The 18780-nt window shown below is 46.4% G+C and overlaps 1 protein-coding gene and 1 long non-coding RNA gene across 2 annotated transcripts; one reads left to right on the plus strand and one right to left on the minus strand.

Moving 5' to 3' along the window:
- The first annotated feature begins 285 nt into the window (after window positions 1–285).
- On the plus strand, window positions 286–1368 carry LOC310710602. Its single transcript, XR_014528148.1, has 2 exons — window positions 286–454; window positions 1254–1368. It is a non-coding gene; the product is annotated as an uncharacterized lncRNA (long non-coding RNA).
- Window positions 1369–3365: 1997 nt separating this feature from the next.
- CX3CL1 (C-X3-C motif chemokine ligand 1) lies at window positions 3366–18566 on the minus strand. Its single transcript, XM_083511505.1, has 3 exons — window positions 18360–18566; window positions 6207–6327; window positions 3366–5456 (listed from the first exon to the last, which is right to left on the minus strand). The coding sequence occupies exons 1-3, from the start codon at window positions 18439–18441 to the stop codon at window positions 4592–4594; spliced, it is 1068 nt and encodes a 355-aa protein (XP_083367631.1). The 5' UTR covers window positions 18442–18566; the 3' UTR covers window positions 3366–4591.
- Window positions 18567–18780: the final 214 nt, after the last annotated feature.

Genomic DNA, 18780 nt, shown 5'->3' on the forward strand with positions numbered 1-18780 from the left:
ATAGTTTGGGTGAGCTGGGCGAGTCCCAAACAACTTGTGGTCCTACAGTAGGGGTGTGGGGGAACCTTTTTCAGGCTGAGAGTTCCAGCTGCATTCCATTCTAAAGTGCAGGGGGGAAAGTGGGCAGAACAATAGGTGTGGGTGGCTCTTATTTGTTGCACAACAGGGTACATTCCAGCCAAGCAGAAGTCAGAGGATTCTCCTCCTCCACCCAACCACCCTCTTCATCCTCTGTGACATGATCACAGTTCCAAGCTGGGGAGGGGGGGAGCTGGGTACACTTGCTCCAGGCCTCAGAGGGCTAAGCTGACTGGGGGGCCCTGCCAGTGGCTGGCTGAAGTTACACTGTCATGCCATGAACAAGACTTGACCCCCGGGCCTCAGACAAGCTCTGCGTGGGCCTGGTTCCAAGGACACAGGCAAAAGCAATGGAAGAGACTACAGAGCAGGGTTGGTGAGGGATATGGTTTGGGGGGAGGAGGTGTGGCCTGGGGAGTGGGAATGTCCTTTGAGGGAATCTCAAGAGCCAAGCAGAGAAGCTTGGAGGGCCATATTTGCATACCCTGCGAGTGCCCCGGTAAAACCGGGACATCCCGTTTGTTCACGTGAGAGCATGGTGGCAATTTTAGGCTGCGATCTTGTGCCGCAATCTCCCCCCCCCCAAAAGCGCTTTTTCCAGAGCCACGATCTTGTGTGGTGCCCCAAAATGCACATTTTTGCATGCTGTGCTCTCATGTGAGAGCCCCCCCTCCAGTGCATATTTTGGGCTCCGTGATCTCATATGGGTCACGTGACTTGCATGGGAACATGGCCGCGATGACAAGCATCCCGGTTTTGAGATTCAGTGTGTTGGAGGGTGTGCATTTGCATCCACCCTAATTAGGGGTGCTCACAACCCTGAAGTCAGACCCCACAGCTTTGCATGAGCAAGGGACATTCCGCAATGTTGCAAATGTTCCTGGGTACTCTGTCCATACGATGCTGCCTTATGTGAAGTGACAGCATTGTTCCATCTTGTGCGCCGCTGTATCTCATGGGACTGGAAGAGTTTCTCCATCAGGCCTGTGCTTTGGGCTGGGAGGACGCCTCACTAGGAGGTCCACAAGTGTTGCTCCCACTTTGCCATAAAAGGAGTAGTTAGAAGCAGAATAAATCACTTAAGCAGAAGGGTTTGCAATTGTTTTCGATATAAAGGCAGATGGTGACGCGTTAAACTGAAACATGTCATACTTTCTTTTGGTTTTGCTGATAAGAATCAACGTTACAGAGGAAGTCGCTATCAAGTGGAAGAACTCCAGCATTTGTGCAGTTATAAACAGGGGGCAGACTCTAAGGACAAGGGCTCAATAAAGAAAGTAAAACACAAAATGAATGCTATTCATAATGCATTTTATAATCCCTGCAAATTTCCCCCACTAAATTCCTTCCTGTGGGACTCAGTGCTCCCATCTAATCTACTCAGCTGCTGATGTGGAGTAAACTCCCTCCTGTCCTAATCTTGCCTCCAAGCTTTCTTCTCATCCCAGTCCTTAATTCAGGGCTGGAAAACCTTTTCCAGCCTGAACTCCACATTCCCCTCTGGACTTCCTTCCAGGAACCACATGCCACTGGTACCTTAGCTTGGTGGCTCCTTACCTTTATACTGCAGGTTAGTTTCTACATACCCCTCTTCACCCAGGAAAGCACAAGCCATCATCAAGCAAACAGTCCAGCCAGGCAAAAAGAGGGGCGTGGTAGCGTCAAAAGGGTGTGTGGCCTACAGAGGGGTTGTGGCCTTGGCAGTCTCAAGGGCCAGATATAGATGCCTGAAGTTCCACATGCCCAAGTCATTTGCTGTCCTTGGAGCTACCTTTGGTAACTAGGAGGCTGGTCTATTAAGCATAAGAAGAGCTTGCTGGATCAGGCCAATGGCCCATCTAGTTCAGCATCCTTTTCTCACAGTGACAAACCTATGAGGAGTCCACAAACAGGGCCTTAGCTCAAGAGCACTCTCCCCTTCTGAGGTTTGCAGCCACTGGTATTGCTGCCTCTGAACTTGGAGGAAGGGCATAGCCATCATAGCTAGGAGCCGTTTGATAGCCTTATCCTTCATAAAATTGTCAAATCCTCTTTTAAAGCCATCTAAGTTGATGGCCACCACTGCCTCCTATGGGAGTGAGTACACTTTTTCATAAAAGCACCCCATCAACACTGTTTAGAAAACCATGGTTTAGTGTTATGTGCAAACCAGACCAGCAATTCCTTTAACAAGTGTGTACTTTTTCATTCCTGTCTTCTTAATTCATCCAGACCTTTTAACCTCTTAACTCCGAGCCTGTCTTTGCCATCCATTTATATTTCAGAATAGAGATACCTTCCAAGAAACGTGGGCCCATTTCTTTAAGCATGTTAATTACCAAAACCAAGACCTTGTCATGCCAATATTCTCAGAGCAGAGGTTACATTAAATAATATGTTTGAACATTCTTTTTGCAAGTTTATGTCTATAGTCAATGAACAAGAACAAGAACAACAGCAACAACAATTTTATTATTTATACCCCGCACATCTGGCTAGGTTTCCCCAGCCACTCTGAGTGGCTTATTGCAAATAGAAAATTGTAAAAAAAAATGACACTAATTTTTTTTCCGATACAGGGCTGCCTTCAGATGTCTTCTAAAAGTCAGATTGTTGTTTATTTGTTTATTTCCTTGACATCTGATAGGAGGGCGTTCCACAGGGCGGGCGCCACTACCATAAAGGCCCTCTGCCTGGTTCCCTGTAACCTCACTTCCTGCAGTGAGGGAACCACCAGAAGGCCCTCGGAGCTGGACCTCAGTGTCCGAGTTCAACAATGGGAGTGGAGATGCTACTTCAGATATACTGGGCCGAGGCTGTTTAGGGCTTTAAAGGTCAGCGCCAACACTTTGAATTGTGCTCAGAAATGTACTGGGAGCCAATGTAGGTCTTTCAGGACCGGTGTTATATGGTCTTGGCAGCCACTCCCAGTCACCAGTCTAGCTAAAACAAACACCATTAGATGTATTGCTGGATAAGTGTTTAATGGTTCTTGTATCTGAATTTGTTTAGAAACCAATAAAAATTGTTAAAACGAAAACCAACAAAAAAACTCTGAGACTTGCTACTGCCTGATTTTGATGCTTTGACTTTTTCCCTTCCTGCTTAAACTGTTGTTTTGGTTTTTCCAGTACCATTCCTTGTTCAATTTTAAACCACTTTAGGCATTTATAAAATTGAAAGGCAGGGTGTAAATAAAGCAAAGTGATGGCCCTACATCTGTAATCTGTTAGTGGTTCCGTAGTGGTTCACTTGGACGACCCTCTTTTTTTATTCCACCTTGCATTTGTGAAAGACGACACACTACATGGGATTAAACTTTTATTTATTTACTTAAAGAAAATACAAAACACCATATAGCAAACCCAGAAAATACCCATTCTATGGATAAGGATAAAAAACTACTGTACACCTTGAGCTTGGCTAAATGACCTGGTTTTTGGTCTTGAGCGTTTAGTGCAAATTTCAACATACGTAATGCTTTCCCACTTCTCTCCCATACTTGAAATGGTAATTCTATGTGCTAACAGATACCAGCAGGTGCGGGTTGCAGAAGTGGAGAGTCTGTAGCCAGCAGGTTACTTGGAGCCCCCTGCCTAATTTCTTGCTTGAGGGGGGCAAAAGCCTGGAAGGAAAGACAGAGCAGGGGGAGGAGGAAGGCAAAATGGAAGGAGGGAGGGGAAGACCACCACAAGCAAGCAGTTCAGACCTCTGACAAGAGCGATCTGCCCTTCTGCTTGCAGGCCAAAGGGCAGGGAGAGAAGGAGGGAGGTGAGAGGCTCTGCCCCCCTCCCACTGACATGTGGCCCCTATCAGATTACCCTGAAGGGAATGTGGCTCTTGGCAGAATGTGGCCCTGGTCTACCCTGGTCTACAGGGTCTAAGCGACCTTGTGAGATTTGAATCTTGGTGGACTACGGAGACACCAACAGATTCAACACTTGCCTACTTTGACAAATAAAGGAAGATCAAGCAAACAACTTTAGAAGGAGTCCCATCCAAGGATGCTTGTTTATATGTCCCCGGTGAGCCTTTGACCTTGGTCTCAGGTCAATATACAGTTGCCTTGGCACTGCTCCAGCTCTGCTTCCAACCAACTTGGCTTGAATGGCTCAGGAAGGAGCCGCTCTCTGTTCCCCTAGCAGAGGGATTTGGTGAGAAGGCCTGCCTCCCACTTTGAAGTGGCCTGAGTTCATATTCCTGCAGGATAAGGCCTCTCTCTCTAACCTTGGGCAATGTGTTTGCTACATCCTGCTGCCCAAGAGCAGCTAATGTCACAGGTCCCGCTCTTGTGGGGGAAGCTCACACCACCTGCCTTGCCTTAGAACGTAGAAGTCAACTAATAACATATTTGAGGGGGCCAGCCTTCCCCCCCCCCCCAGTTTGGCAGCATTGCCATTCATCTGATGTGTGTGCACTGCATCTTGTGACTGAACATGTAGGATGGGGCTGACTTGCTCCCCCTCTTTTATTCAATGGCCTTGGTTAAAACCCTGCCGTGAAAGAAGCATTCTTAGACAAAGTCACAGGCAAGTTAAAGAACTTCCATGGCCAAGGAGTCAGACTGAGAGTCAGAGGAAGTGAAGAGCAAGCCTTGGACCAGTTCCTTAGGTGGTGTTCTGGGCCTAGCGCATGCCCACACAACAGCGACAATGGTGAGACACACAAAAGTCCCCGCGGAAGCCAAGAAGATGATGTGACTTCTGGGTCCAGCCAAAGCACTGGGAGAGAAGGCAACCTCGGGAGTGCTTGTGGTTGGCTTTGCTCTGCTTTTCCCGGTTGCGTTCTCCTGGTGAAAGCCTGACATTGACAAAGTACCTGCTGATTTGGTAGAAGTGTGCATGTTTGCTTCAGCAGTTGGGAGCCCCACAGTTGACTGCCTTCCGGTACCTGTGCTGGAGCTGCTCAGAACTGGAGTCAGTTGTTTGGAGGAAGCTGGGGGAGCGGCAGATGCTGTGGTCGGCTTTGTGCCTTTTGCCGTGGAATCTGCGATAATAAAATTGCTTATGGGGGAGCTGGATGGAGATGCCACCAAATCATGAGTTGATCCAGGGAACTCTTCCAGGCCTTTCCCAGCAGTTGTGAGACTTCCCTCATATCTCTTTGGTCCAACAGAGGTTTGGGAAACCGTAGTGCCGCTTACAAGGGTTTGGGGATGAAGGGTCGTTCCGGTCACCATCACTGCTGGTTTGGGAGTGTACGTAGCTGTGCTAAATGTGACAGTGGTGTCAGGTGGAGCCCCAGGGTGAGCTGATATGGAGACAGTATCTCCCACTTGTTTGTCAAACCCAGCTGTCACTTCTGTAGGAGCGTTCATTGCATCCAGCTGCCTCATGGCCTCCTGTACCCAGACATCCTCTGGTCTTGCACAGAATTTCCGATTCATCTTAGTGATCAGTCTGGACAGAGAAGGGAAACAACACTTAAAAGGGACACGATCCAGCTCAGTTAAGCGGTTTTAAAACTCAGTGATCATCAACAGGACAGATTTAAGCACATCCTTTAGCACTGCTTAGTTAAGATATTCTTAAATATCTTTCCACATCCATTTCCATTTAACAAAAAAAGGCCTTGCAAATATTCATCAACATTGTGTTGCAGAGTAGCAGAAATAAACCAAAGAGTTGCAGTGAAGCTTGGCACCCTGTCACCTCTGCACCCTAAGAAGCCACCGTCCTCCCTGCTTCACTGTTCCTTCTCCTTCCCTCTCTTCCCTCTGTAGTCTGAGCTTGTGTCGTGTTTTATATTATATACTGTATGAGGTGGAGCCCTGTCTTCTCATTGCTAATGTCTGGGCACCATGCAAATTGATAGCACTATATATAATATACTCATAGTAATAATTGAATTTACACACTCACCCTATAGAAGTCAGGGTGGGAAGGGTCAAACAAAAGACAGCATCACTACAGCCATTGCTTTTTGCTATAATAACAACATCAATGTATTTTAAGCCTGTTCCCACCCTTTTTTGTTCCTGAAATCAGTTTAATCATTTATGACCTTCTTAAAGAGCTTTGGATAGGTAGAAAGAAAACTGGAAGACACACGTCTCCTGTGACAACTGCATTTAACTTCCATCTCTTCTGATGAGAAGAAAACTGGATTGTATAATAACTGGCATAGCATTAATGGCACAAGGCACTTACATTACTGAAGTCTTCGTCCCACATGTCCTTTTCGTATAATTTTGAAGTCTGGTCTGGTGAATCGGCTTGGATAAGTGTTGAATGCATTCGTTTGCACAGCCTTTTCCTACTTCTGGTTGTCCTGCAGCAAGAAAACAGCACATCAATCACTGCGTGTTTATTTGTATGCCACTTTCCCAGAAAACTGTGCCCCAAAAGGCTCACAACACATCAAACGAACAATAAGCATTACTGTTCAAAAACGTTAGAACGGATTCTAAGTCACAATGTCAATAAATAGAAAAAAGGCATCAGTCCATACAACGTTGTGCAAAACAATACAAATGAGCAAACCTAATTTAACAGCATAGTCTAAAGAACACTGTATGCAAATAAGCTAGCCTAATAAAATGCCTGATACTAAATAGAAGAGAGAGAAAAACAAATACAAAATAGAACATAGGAAAAGCCCTGCTGGATCAAGTCAAAGCCGGTCAATCTAGTCCAGCATCCTGTTGTCACAGCGGCCAGATAAAACCTATGGGAAGCCCAAAATCAGGACCTGAGTGCAACAACACTCTCCTGACTAGTAGCATGCCAAACTTTGAGTCTGATTCAGAGTACCAAGTACAGTATGTGTAGTTATTGCCATTAAGCCCAGGGACTTAGCTGTGGCAAGGCAGGAAAAGATAGCCGGGACCTGGCATGCACCCCTCTCTCCAGGGCCTTGCCTTGTCCCAGATAAATCACTTGGTCTTTGGGGAACAGGGGGAGGCAGCAGTGAGCACCTTCTGAGACTTTTGCAAACATCTGCAGTGATTTGAATTGCTACCAAGCAGCCACTGGGCTATATCTGAGATGCTGGTACTGGTAATCTATACAGCTTGGGATCACAATACCTAAAATATCATCTTGCTGTGCATTTACCTAACAAATCACTGCACTCATATCAGGGACCATAACCAACAGCAGCTCATCAAGGGGTCCATTCTGCATGGTGTCAGAATCAGGCCTTTACGCTTTGGAACAGACTCCCATTACATATCAGCCACTTGCCGTCTCTATTGTCGTTCTAACCCCTATTGAAGATCTTCCCTTTACAACAAGCCTTTTAAATAAAGATTTTATCCCACTCTGAATCAGTAATGGAAGTGTTTTTATGTACATTTTTATTGTTGAAGCTTTCATTGTTAAATTGCTTTTGGGTGCTTTATATATTATATTTATACCCCCCCCACACACACACCTTTCCTGCAAATAACTCAAGGTGGTGTACCTGGCTCTCACCCTCCTCATTTTATTCTTACAACAACCCTGTGAGGTAGGTTAGGCTCAGATGCAGCAACTAGTCACCCAGTGCGTTTCATGGCTAAACCCTGGCCTCCCAGGTCCTGGTCAGACACTCTAGCCACTATGCAACACTGGCTGTCATGGAATTTATAAATGAAATGAAATGAATGAATGAATGAATGAATGAATGAATGAATGAATGTTTTCAAAGGCTCCACTGCTTTCAGGGCAGGATGCTCACACATCTATGTGGTCTATTGCTTAAAGTTCTAGCATGCTTAATTCAGCTGTAGTAGTAGTAAACTATGGCCTGATCAAACTAGGAGGTGAAGGAGGAAATCAATGTGGATGGCAAGAGAACATTTTTACACTTGCTTTTATCGTTTTAGCTCATTTTTAGTTTCATTGCATTGAGTCTCTTGTACACTGCTTAGAGGCAACTGTTATTAAGTGTTATACAAATTGTCAGAACGATAAATAAAGTTTAGGAAGCACACAAGCCCAAGGCTTCAGATGGCAAAACTATACTTTGCCAATGACACATTTCCAATTTCAAACCAGAAAACGATTATATAAAATCGTTTCCATATTCAAAACAGCTGCAGGTTGCACAACTCTCTTGAATTCTTGTTGCAGAAAATGTGCCTTGAATTCTGGTTGCATTAGGAAAAAGGATCATGTGAGAAAGATTTGCCAGCATAGACTGTGATTGCCCAACTCTTTCCTCTTTGATGAGCAATCTCATTATTTTATTTTTGAAACCGAGCAGCTGTGCCTGTTAACACCACTGAGCCAACCCAAATGTCAGGCTAACAAAAGAAATGGCCGTGACTTCCGAGATACACATCAGCAGCTAACCTTGCAGGGGACCCTTGTGCCCCTATGGAGCAGAAGCAGGAAACTGTGCTTGCTAGTTCTGTGATATTTAGAGGCACCTGGCTGAGGTCTGCCCTGTTCACAGACTCTCTGTGAGAGTAGAGCAGGCATCGTGTTCTCATAATGGGGGAAGGAGTTTCAAAGTGCCCTCATAGTGTAGGGTTACCAGACGTCCCCGTTTCCCAGGGACAGTCCCTGGATTTGTGAATAAGTCCCCAGACAAATTCCATCCCTGGAATGTCCCCAGATTTCATCTAATGTCCCCGGGAAACGCAGGGGCGGCAGCCTCGAGCAGTTGGCTCTGGCTGGCAACAGGAGCTGCTAAGAAGTCCCCATATGATGGTGGTGCAGGGGCTTGAAGATGCAGATTCCGGGCTGCCTCCACCTTCCCTGACCCCAGCAACGAAGCTGTGAAGGGAAGTTTCATGCTGCCTATGGGAGCAGCCTCCCAACTCCTACTTGTGTGCAAGCAGGAACAGGGCGGGGATCTCTCAGCTGTGAAGGGAGGCTTCATGCTGCCTATCAGAGCTTAAGTGCAAGCAGGAGGGGGCAGGGATCTCTCAGTTAGGCAATGGGAAGCCTCCCTTCCCAGTTGAGGGATCCCCGCCCCCTCCTGCTTGCACGCAAGTAGGAATGGGATTGGGGCTGCTCCGATGGGAAGGAAGGCATTGCGCTGCCCGAGCCTCGCCGCCACCACTCTCGCCCCTCCTTCTCTGCCTTCCATGCCTGACCCACTGCGCACTGCATCCCCACCACCACCACTGAAGAACCAACAACTCAGGGGCTGCCCAGATTCATGGAGAAAGGAGATAGAAGCCTCAAAGGAAGGGGAAATGTGGCGGTTGAGGTCAAGGCGGCGGCCGCCCCTCTGCCACTGCCATTGCTGCAGCATCAACGTCACAAACGTGTAGTATTTATTTATTTATTTATTTGAAGTGTCCCCGGATTCATTGAAAAAAATCTGGTAACCTCATCATAGTGCTCAATTCAACCTTTTCCTCTCTCAGGGCAAACTGGGAGGAAATGATTCTGCAGATTTGCAGATGATTTATTGCATCACATAAAGAGCTGGAAGGGAGCTTAGAGACAGAGCCAGCCTTATGATTAGGCAAACTGAGGCAGCTGCCTCAGGTGGAGGTGGAATCTTGAGACAGCAAATCCTGCCCCTGTGCCTGCCTACTGCCACACCATGCTGCCCGCTGCTGCAGAAACAAGAAGCAGAAGGCAGGGGACTCTGAGCTCCTGCCGCTGCTTCTCCACTGTCTCTGGCAGTAGGGATGGGAGACACTCAGGGTGGTGCTGGAGTACCACGGTGTCTCAAGGCAGTGTCTATAATGCAGAATGCAGCCCCCTCCAGCCTCTTCTTAACCTTCTTCCAGTTTTGTGGGTACCCAAGTGTCCCCTCAGCACCCTTATCATTGTGCAATTCACATAGAAACAAACCTACCAGGAAGTCATTCTAGGACATTGTCACAAGTTGTCACCCATACAAGGTCCCCACATTTTAGCTACCTATCACTTTCAGTTTTTCTTCTGGAAACAAACAAACAAACAAAACACCACCTGAGGCATAAAATGTCCCTGAAATGCATCAAATTCTGCCATTAGGGTGTTTTCATTACCCCAAACAATGTTAACATGTTTTCATAGTAAAATGTTCAGGGACAGGTCCTCAAAGAGCACTGAGGTCAAACAAGCTTGACAAAGGAATAAACTAACTTTGCAGTCACATCTCCAAGGACCCATTGTTGCCTAGGACACACCTTTGGTGAAACTGTTTTCACCCATTTTACAGAAAGCAAGGCAGCTTATGGCTGCAGAGTGTCAACACACAGGGAGATAAAAGGTAAGATTGCCCAGCACAGACACATTTTCAATGGAGTTCTGAGGCAAGAACAGCCACCCCTAATCCACTTCAAGAATTAGTAGTACAGATCTAAGAGCTGGCACTCACTGTGAGATCAGGGTTGCCAGTTTTTCAACCATGTCCTGGATTGCAGCTGACAGCAGCTTGGTTTTTAGCCATTGATTAGCAACATTTATCCTGCTGCAGAAGACGCACCCCCTCCCGCACCTTAAGCCACCATAAAATGGGGTTAGTTGGAGAAATTGCATCCCTCTGTGACTAGGAGAGTGGATTCATGCACCCCAGGTTATGATGTCCTCTGGAGGGGCAGCATTCCTGTTGAGATACAACAGGCAACTGATATCTGTATTCTCCAGAAACAATTGAAGGTATTTTTTGTTTCGACAGGCTTCTCCAGCTGGATGAAGACGAATCTGCCTTAGGTGTTCATTCTGTGCTGTTTTTAAATATATACTCAGCTGTTTTCCTACTGCTTACAATATTCTCTTAGCTGTTTTTAAGAATGTGGCTGCAAATCACCTTGGGACAGAGCTACACAAAGTGATTCACAGATTATGAAAGAATAACAGCAATAAGCTGAACATGTTCATCTGGAACAGTGCAGGTATTGTCGCAAGGCAGAGGTTGAAAGGAAGAGCAGGACTGTTTGCCGTCTGGAGGCTGGGGTGCTTTATCAGGGTCTTCGTCTGTAGCTCCTGGACTGGCCAGGTAGGACTGAGCTTCTGGGTTATCAATTAATCTGGAACATACACCTCTCAGAAAGAGTTTCAGCTACTTGGGAAATATTCACCTATGGCTCTGGAGAATTGCACAAGGGGAGATAGGCAAGAACAGCCAAGATTGCCCCACCTTGATCTTGGGAGATACTGTATTGCTTTAACCTAAATGCAAACTGGGTGTAGGATGCTAATTTCCCCACAACACAAAGTGCCTGCAGTGGGATTTTGAATAGCTGGAGGCATGAATATTCTGCAGATTCACCCTTGTGGAATCTGGCCTCTGCCTTCAAGGGATTTACTCAGCAATCAGTGATCCCAGCTAGATTTGGCTTTTGCACAACAGTTGTTTAGGGCCCCATTCAAGGACAACTGTGTGATATCCAGCCCATATGGAATGGATAATTTATTGTTATTTATATAATGCTCACAGAAGTGCTTAAACAACAGCTCTCGGAGGAGATCACAATCTAAATGGGCGAAAGCACAGGGGAAAAGCGAAACTGAGCCCCCCCCCTTTTAAATTAGCACGCCAACCCAAGAGACTATACACAGAGCGCTGCTGGATCCAGCCGGTGGCCCACATCCTGTTCTCACAGTGGCCAACCAGATGCCTGTGGGAAACCCACAACCCCAAACACAAGAGCATGTGCCACTCCTGTGGCTTCCAGCAACTGGTATTCAAAAGCATTGATGCCTCTGACCACGGAGGCAGAGCAGAGCCATCATGCCTAGTAGCCAGTGATAGTCCTTTATCCACCATGAATTTATCCACCAATCCTCTTGGACAATTGGACACACTAGGTGCATTTAAGGACTTAAATGACAGGCAATGCCAGCGACAATATGTACATAAATGAGATGAACTCAATTTCCATACTCAAACTGCCCAAACCATATCAAAACTGAGGGATGCCTAAAAAATGCCCAAGAGTGCTTTTTTTTTTTTTACCAGCTCTAGATGGTATGCCAACTGAAACCATTCCTGGACCACACAGCCTGACCATACAGTGGTCCGTGCACTGGTAGCCTCAAGACTTGATTCCGGCAGTGGCCAGGCTGCTCACAGGAGCAGACTGCAGGCAACAGTTCGAAAGTTCTTGTGTTAATCCACAAAGCCCTGGGCCTGAAACACCTGAAAAACTGTCTGTTCCCTTGTGTGTCAATCACTGAAATCATCTGATGGGGCTCTTTGGATGAATCTCCATGCCTTGAAGTTTGATTGGCCTTTAGTAGGGACTGAGTATTTAGTGTGGAAGGCCCTGCCCTGTGGAACTATTTTTGGCAGCATTAATCCCTGCCTTCTTTCAGTCCTCTTCTGAAAACTCTACTCTTTAGGCAAGCCTTTGCAATATGAGCTTCCCTTTCTAACCAATCTACTGTCAGAGACTGGCTGGTTGATGAAGAGCAGTGGGAGACGCCAGCCCAAAAATCCCCAGGGATGACACAGAGGAAGAAGACTTAGACCCACGACATTGGTGGTGGGACGCTGAGGACAGGTCTGAGGAGGGGACAAGCTGATAGGTGGTAGAAGCAGCTGGCTTGAGTGAACACAGGGAGTCTTCATTTTGACATTTGTGGGTGGTACTGCCTGTCTGATAGCCCTGGCATCTACTGATGTTTTAAATTAAGTTTTACAGGCAATTTTATTACATTTTGTATGTTCGGTAAGCCACCTTGATACGCTTGAAAATTGTGTTTTGTAAATATTTAAATAAAAAAATCCATTTGAATAACAATATGCTAGGAAACCCTCCCCCAACACACACATTTGAAAAAAGTTGGGTTCTTTAAACTATATTTTTATCCAGAAAATTATCATGTTTTACAAGCAGCAAAGTAAAAAAAAAGAACCAACATAATTGGCTGAAGTGCCAGCAGAGACAAATATTATCTTATCTGGGCCCTGGAAAGATGTGTTTATCCCTGGACAAGTCCCTTCCCCACAAAGGCGCCAGCTGGGTTTCCTGAGCACACCTAAAATAAACTCAGCCAGCATCTTTAGCCAGTTAGGAGGAGAACAGGAGTTGAGCAGCGAGCCTGATGGAAGTGAGGAGGAAAGTAGGGGGGGCGGGGGGAAGGGCTCAGCTTACCTCCCCTCCTTGAATTGCAACAGCAAGGCCTTGCAGAATTTGAAAGGGCCTGGGGATCTGACCTCAAGGGGTGCCTCTGCATTCCAAAGAACAACAGAGGAGAAATTAGATTCACTTTAATGGGCGTAAGAGGGACACCCCCTTTCTCTGCCTTGCCTGACCCTTGGCTACAGCTGAATAAAGAGGGAGGGGAGTGTCCTGCCCTAGCTGGGTCCTGAGCTGCAGAGGAACATCCATATAAACAGAGCTGCCATGGATGCAGACACCAGCAACACCCAAGGCCAGTCCGAGGTCCAGTCCCAAGTAAACAGTGGTTCAAGCAAGGGCTCAGGAAAGATGCAAATCAAGGGGCAGTCCAAGGTCTCATCCCACGCAAGTAGAGGGCCAGGTACAAGGCAAAAAGCAGCTCTTCCCACCTGATACTGGGGCTTTTCAGCTAGAGCTTGCTGGAACCACACCCAGCCGAATCCCACGAGTTGTTGTCAAAGGAGAGGTCTCCATGGGATGCTCACCTAGCACCCTTGTCCCGGAATCCTAACTTGTCCTTGTCCACAGATCTCGTTGGGTCCTGGGCTTCACTAAGTAGTGGGAGCTCCACATTGGCCTCTGATTGTGGACTCCTCCAGATGAGGCATGACAGGCAGGAATGTGGATGGTTGAGCAAGGCTGGTTCAGATTAATTGCCTGTTCTTAATCCTTCCCAGCCCAAGACAAATCCCTGCTGTTCACTGTGAGAAGTAGCATCCTGCAGTGGCCGCGATGGCAGGAAGAACACATCAATAAAGGCTGCCAATTGTTTCTCACTACTAAAAGTTATATTTTGATGCAGGGTGGGGAACAGAGACCAAACCCATATTTCAAAACTTTTAATTTTGCTAAGTTTTGTTTTGTTTTTGTTTTTGCAAGAGATGCCTAGCTCAATATGCACAGAGTAACCAAGACCTGACAGCTGGCGTCGTTTGCTGGCGAACTCAAGTGTTTTTGATGAAAGCATCTTTCACTCAGTTGCGTCTGCTTCACACAGTCACACACAGCAGCAAACAAATAGGCTGAATATCCAGTCCGAGGTCCAATCCCAACACACAGTGTCCCTGAACAATCCACGTTTCTGCAAATACACATACGGTCAAACATGCACACAAATACTTTTAAGATATGCACTAGAAAGTGGAAGGCCCTTCATCCCAGTTCATGCAGACAAATGGTAGCATAGCAGACACTTTAAATTAAATCACACTGAGGACTCTTTGCTATTCAGCATCCTGATCTGCTTGCACAAAGCTTACACAGAGGCTAGACTATGTATTGAGCATTTGTTAACAAATATTATTATGGGGCAGTTATAGGACAATGAGCATTCATTCCAATTGGCGTGGGGTGGTGGTGCCGACATGTCTTCCCATTTATCTTTAGTTCACCCCACACTTTTCAGTACAGTTCCCTGTGACTCTCCTGTCACTTTCCTAAGCACTAAAAGTCGGGGGGGGGGGCTTTTTATTTCATTTTAAGAAAGTGGGTTTGTTGTGCAGAATGGTGACATTCTGGAGGCACCATTCTTCATCCTGTGGTTTTGGCTAGCCTACCACAAAGCACAGTGGGTGAGTTCTGGTGGCATCTTAAAAGCCATTGAATCAAGTCTCAAGAGTGCTAGATGTGAACAGCTGCCCTCAGGGGGAAGCCTCACCATGTGGCTACACTTAGAATCATAGAGTTGGAAGGGACCCCAAGGGTCTTCTAGACCAACCCCACTTCAAAAAGGACCCATCCTACCAAATGGTCCGGGGAATCAGGGTCTCTGATAGATTATCTACCCTGTTATAATTTCATCAGAGTGGTTTAATAATCAGTCCCTCTTCTCAGGAAACTCTGGGAATGGTAGCTCTGTGAGGGGAATAGTGGTCTCCTAAAAACTCTCAGCATCCTTAACAAACTACAACTCCCATAATTTTTTTGGCGGAAGCCATGACTGGTTAAAGTGGTATCATTGCAGTTGAAATGTATGTTGTGAATGCAGCCTTAATCTGGTTTGTGTCCCTTGAACACAAGTGGACCAGCAAGTCTGTTCCATCTTATAACCATATGGATATTTTAAGCAATTTTCACATACACACACTTAATTTTAATTTGTTTTTTATTTATTCAATTTCTATACTGCCCTTCCTCCCAAAGGAGCCCAGAGTGACAAACAATAAAGCAATAAAAACACCTTAATAACATCTTTTTTAAAACTCCAATACAGATACTGTATCTTTCAAGCAGCTAGAAATGATTTTTGAACAGAAAGGCAAAAAGAGCTAGAAAGCTCCCGAACCACCTTGTATAGAAATGAAACTAAAACCAGGATGTTAGCACAAATAACCACAACCTGAGAAGTTCACATACATGCAATCCAATCTAGACATGTGATCCAATGTGAGCCATCGGATGAAGACCAGAGAGGTTTGCTTCCAATTCTGGAGCAAACCAAAATCCTCTCCCATTCCTAACTACAATTCCCATCAGCCTCAGTCAGCTGGGCTCTCAGATGCTGGAGTTAACAGTACCATGGCTGCAGCTCCTGGAAAGTGTAATACAAAACACCTGTAAGGCAACAGGCTGGCAAAAGCTGCTCTTACCCCTACATTACAGTGTAAGGGAAGCTGAGCCCTCTCCCCTTCCCCCACCAGGGCTCCTCTTGCTACATCAGCTCAGGCACTTTTCTCCTCTGTCCAGCCATTTCCAGAATCAGAGGTGGCTGTGAGAAAAGCACCTGAGGCGATGGAACAAAGGGTGCAAAGGTGGTGAGGGAGTACAGCACCCCTCACCCAAGCACCTCTTCCTATGCTAAAATCAAAATGCTTGGTGTTTGCAGACGTTCACGCACTTTTAAATTACCGTATTTTTCGCTCAATAACATGCACCAGACCACAAGACGCACCTAGTTTTTGGAGGAGGAAAACAAGAAAAAAAATATTCTGAATCTCAGAAGCCAGAACAGCAAGAGGGATCGCTGCGCAGTGAAAGCAACAATCCCTCTTGCTGTTTTGGCTTCTGGGATAGCTGTGCAGCCTGCATTCGCTCCATAAGACACAAACACACATTTCCCCTTACTTTTTAGGAGGGAAAAAGTGAGTCTTATAGAGCAAAGAATACGGTATGTCCCTCTGAGATGGGGGCTAATGGATGAACAACGAAAGGGGATCTGGCAAGTCCCAAAGAGACTGAAAGGAAAAACACCCACCATCCATTATTCAACGGTTTGGAGATCGAATTGCCCCTTCTACATCTGAGCATATATCTTTATAATCATTAGTCTCATTTGGATATCATTGAGATTAATTTTCTTATTTTTAATGTGAGCTAACAATGTCTCTCCCACCCCACCCCACCCCCGCTTTATTAATTTACAAAATCCAGCATCCCACCCATCACCTTGACATAAGAACATAAGAGCATAAAACAGGCCTGCTGGATCAGGCCAATGACCCATCTCTCTGCACAGTGACCAGTCAGATCCTTGTTGGAAGTCTGCAAACTGGACATAAGTGCAACAGCACTCTGCCCACCTGAGATTCCCAGACGCATGAGGCCTCTGGCTGTGGGGGCAGAGCTTAGCCATTATGCCTAGTAGCCATTAATAGCCTTGCCCTCCATGAATTTGTCCAATCCTCTTTTAAAGCCATCCAAGTTGGGAGCCATCATTGTCTCCATAGCTTCAATATGCTCTGGTTGAAGAAGGAATTTCTTTTGTTTATCCTGAATCTCCCAACATTCAGCTTCATTGTACATCCACCAATTTGTGCGTTACGAGAGAGAGGGGGGGGGGACTTTTCTCTGTGCACCTTCAAAGTGCCATGTTATAAACTTCTATCACGTTGCCAATCGCTTGCCTTTTCTCTAAGCTAAAAAGACTCAAACCCTTGCGCTTGAATGGAGTGGGGTGAACATAGCTGGGCCCGCTGCATCTGCTTTCCCCCTGGCCCGTTTGGAAGTACAAGAGAGAAAAGGTGCCCCATGTTGCCTACGCAGTTAGAGAAAGGGAAACAGAAACAAAACACGCTCAGGCACCCTTTGCCTAGATGGCTGGCAAGTACAAAAGCAGTGGGGTGACTCACACCTGTATGGCCCTTTCTAAAAATTAATAAATTGATCTGCTGGTGGTTCAATTACCATGGTCCAAGCAAGCACCTTAAAGGTAACTCAGGATTGCCACCTTTTTAATTGCCATTGCTCCTGTGCCTTAAAAAGCAAATTCAACAGAAATTCAGCAGGTGGTGATTTTCCTGATAGGGAAATAAGAAGAGGTGGTGTGGACGTTTCAGCAGTGGACCACTGTTAAAGAGAGAGGAGCAATGCTGGGGGCTGGGTTGGGTGGTAGTGACCCTTCCCCATGTTGCCCTACAACTCCCATCAGCAGCTCCCAAACACCTGGGAGGCAGCAGGTTGGCAAGAGCTGCCAGTGGTTCTCAACACAGGCTGGAGCCCCTCATCACTGTTGTATTATTATTATTATTATTATTATTATTATTATTATTATTATTCATTGTTATCATGTATTCTTATATCATTCTTGTTTTGAAAATATTCTAAAAACATTCGTCTTTAGGTGAGCCTACCCAGGTGTTTAGAAAGTTGAGTTTCTGAGAGTTTTAATTTGTCTTTAGTCTACTGTTATATTGACTTTTCAAAAGTCTTAAATCACTGTTGTTAATTTTTCTTATTGATAATTTAATTATTCTATCTTTTTTTGAAAACTATTTTGAGCTTTCTTTGTTTCTTTTACAATCAAGCAGCGTATAAATTTTATGCAATAAAATAGATATCACTTTGGGGGCATAACAACAACAACGACGGTTTATTTATATATCACTTTTTGGCCCCTCAATATGCTAGACAGATTAATACAGTACATAACACACCCACACAAGCAACAGAGTGCGCAGTCACTCAAAGCCAGGTAAAAGAGCAAATCACCAAATGCCCCTCTCCAATCACTGCCTTCTTCTACCCAACTATTAGGGCGGCTTTTACAGTTTTATTTTACAAAACAAAGCAACGGGTCCATTGAATAAGAAGAAAAGTAAGCTCAGCACCAAACAACCAGCCAATCGATTAAAAGCAGCCGATCTAAAACGTGTTTTGGTAAACCGCTGGAGGCTTTTCCTTACGATCAAGCGGAATACACATTTCATGAACTGAATAACCAACAGCTAAAACGGATCCCGTGTGAGCAGTGAAAAAGCCACCCTCTTGCCCACTTCCTCGAGAGGAAACCCCCGTGTGGTCCATGGGACGCCCTGCCCAGGTTGCTGGGGACTCTCTCGCTCTCGCTCTCTCCCCGTTGGGGTCTCACCTGCCACCTGGACGTGCCACGTCGAGGCGACGGCCGCTGCCGCCACCACCCAGCCCAGCGCCACCAGCAGAGGGTCCCGCATGCTCCTGCCCCGGCGGCTGAGGCGGGCGCTCCTAAGCCCGATGGGCACCTCGCAGAACCACCACCAGCAGCAGCGCCATTCCCTGATTCTGCGCCTCCTTCCTCCTTTCCCTCCCTCTCCCCTCCCTTCCCGAGGGCGGCACGCCTCCCTTGGCAGCCCAAGTCCGACCTCTGGGAAAATCCAGGCGATTCTCTTGGGGATGGTTGATTGGGTTGGCGGCAGCAACGGCAGTCACGCTCCCTGCTTGGCCCCTCGCCCCCTCTTCGGGGTTTGCCCCGGTACTTTTTGCAAAGACGTGTCTAAGTCAGGGCGCGCGCGCGCGAGAAACCTTGCTAGCTA

Source organism: Podarcis liolepis (genome assembly GCF_965112155.1).
Source record: "Podarcis liolepis genome assembly, chromosome: 7".
Taxonomy (NCBI): domain Eukaryota; kingdom Metazoa; phylum Chordata; class Lepidosauria; order Squamata; family Lacertidae; genus Podarcis; species Podarcis liolepis.

Coding starts and splice junctions, on each gene's coding strand:
- CX3CL1 (XM_083511505.1), bottom strand. CDS start 18,441: ATGCGGGACCCTCTGCTGGTGGCGCTGGGCTGGGTGGTGGCGGCAGCG. Junction 6,328..18,359: donor GTGGCACGTCCAGGTGGCAG/GTGAGACCCCAA, acceptor TTCTTGCTGCAG/GACAACCAGAAGTAGGAAAA. Junction 5,457..6,206: donor GGGACGAAGACTTCAGTAAT/GTAAGTGCCTTG, acceptor TTCTCTGTCCAG/ACTGATCACTAAGATGAATC.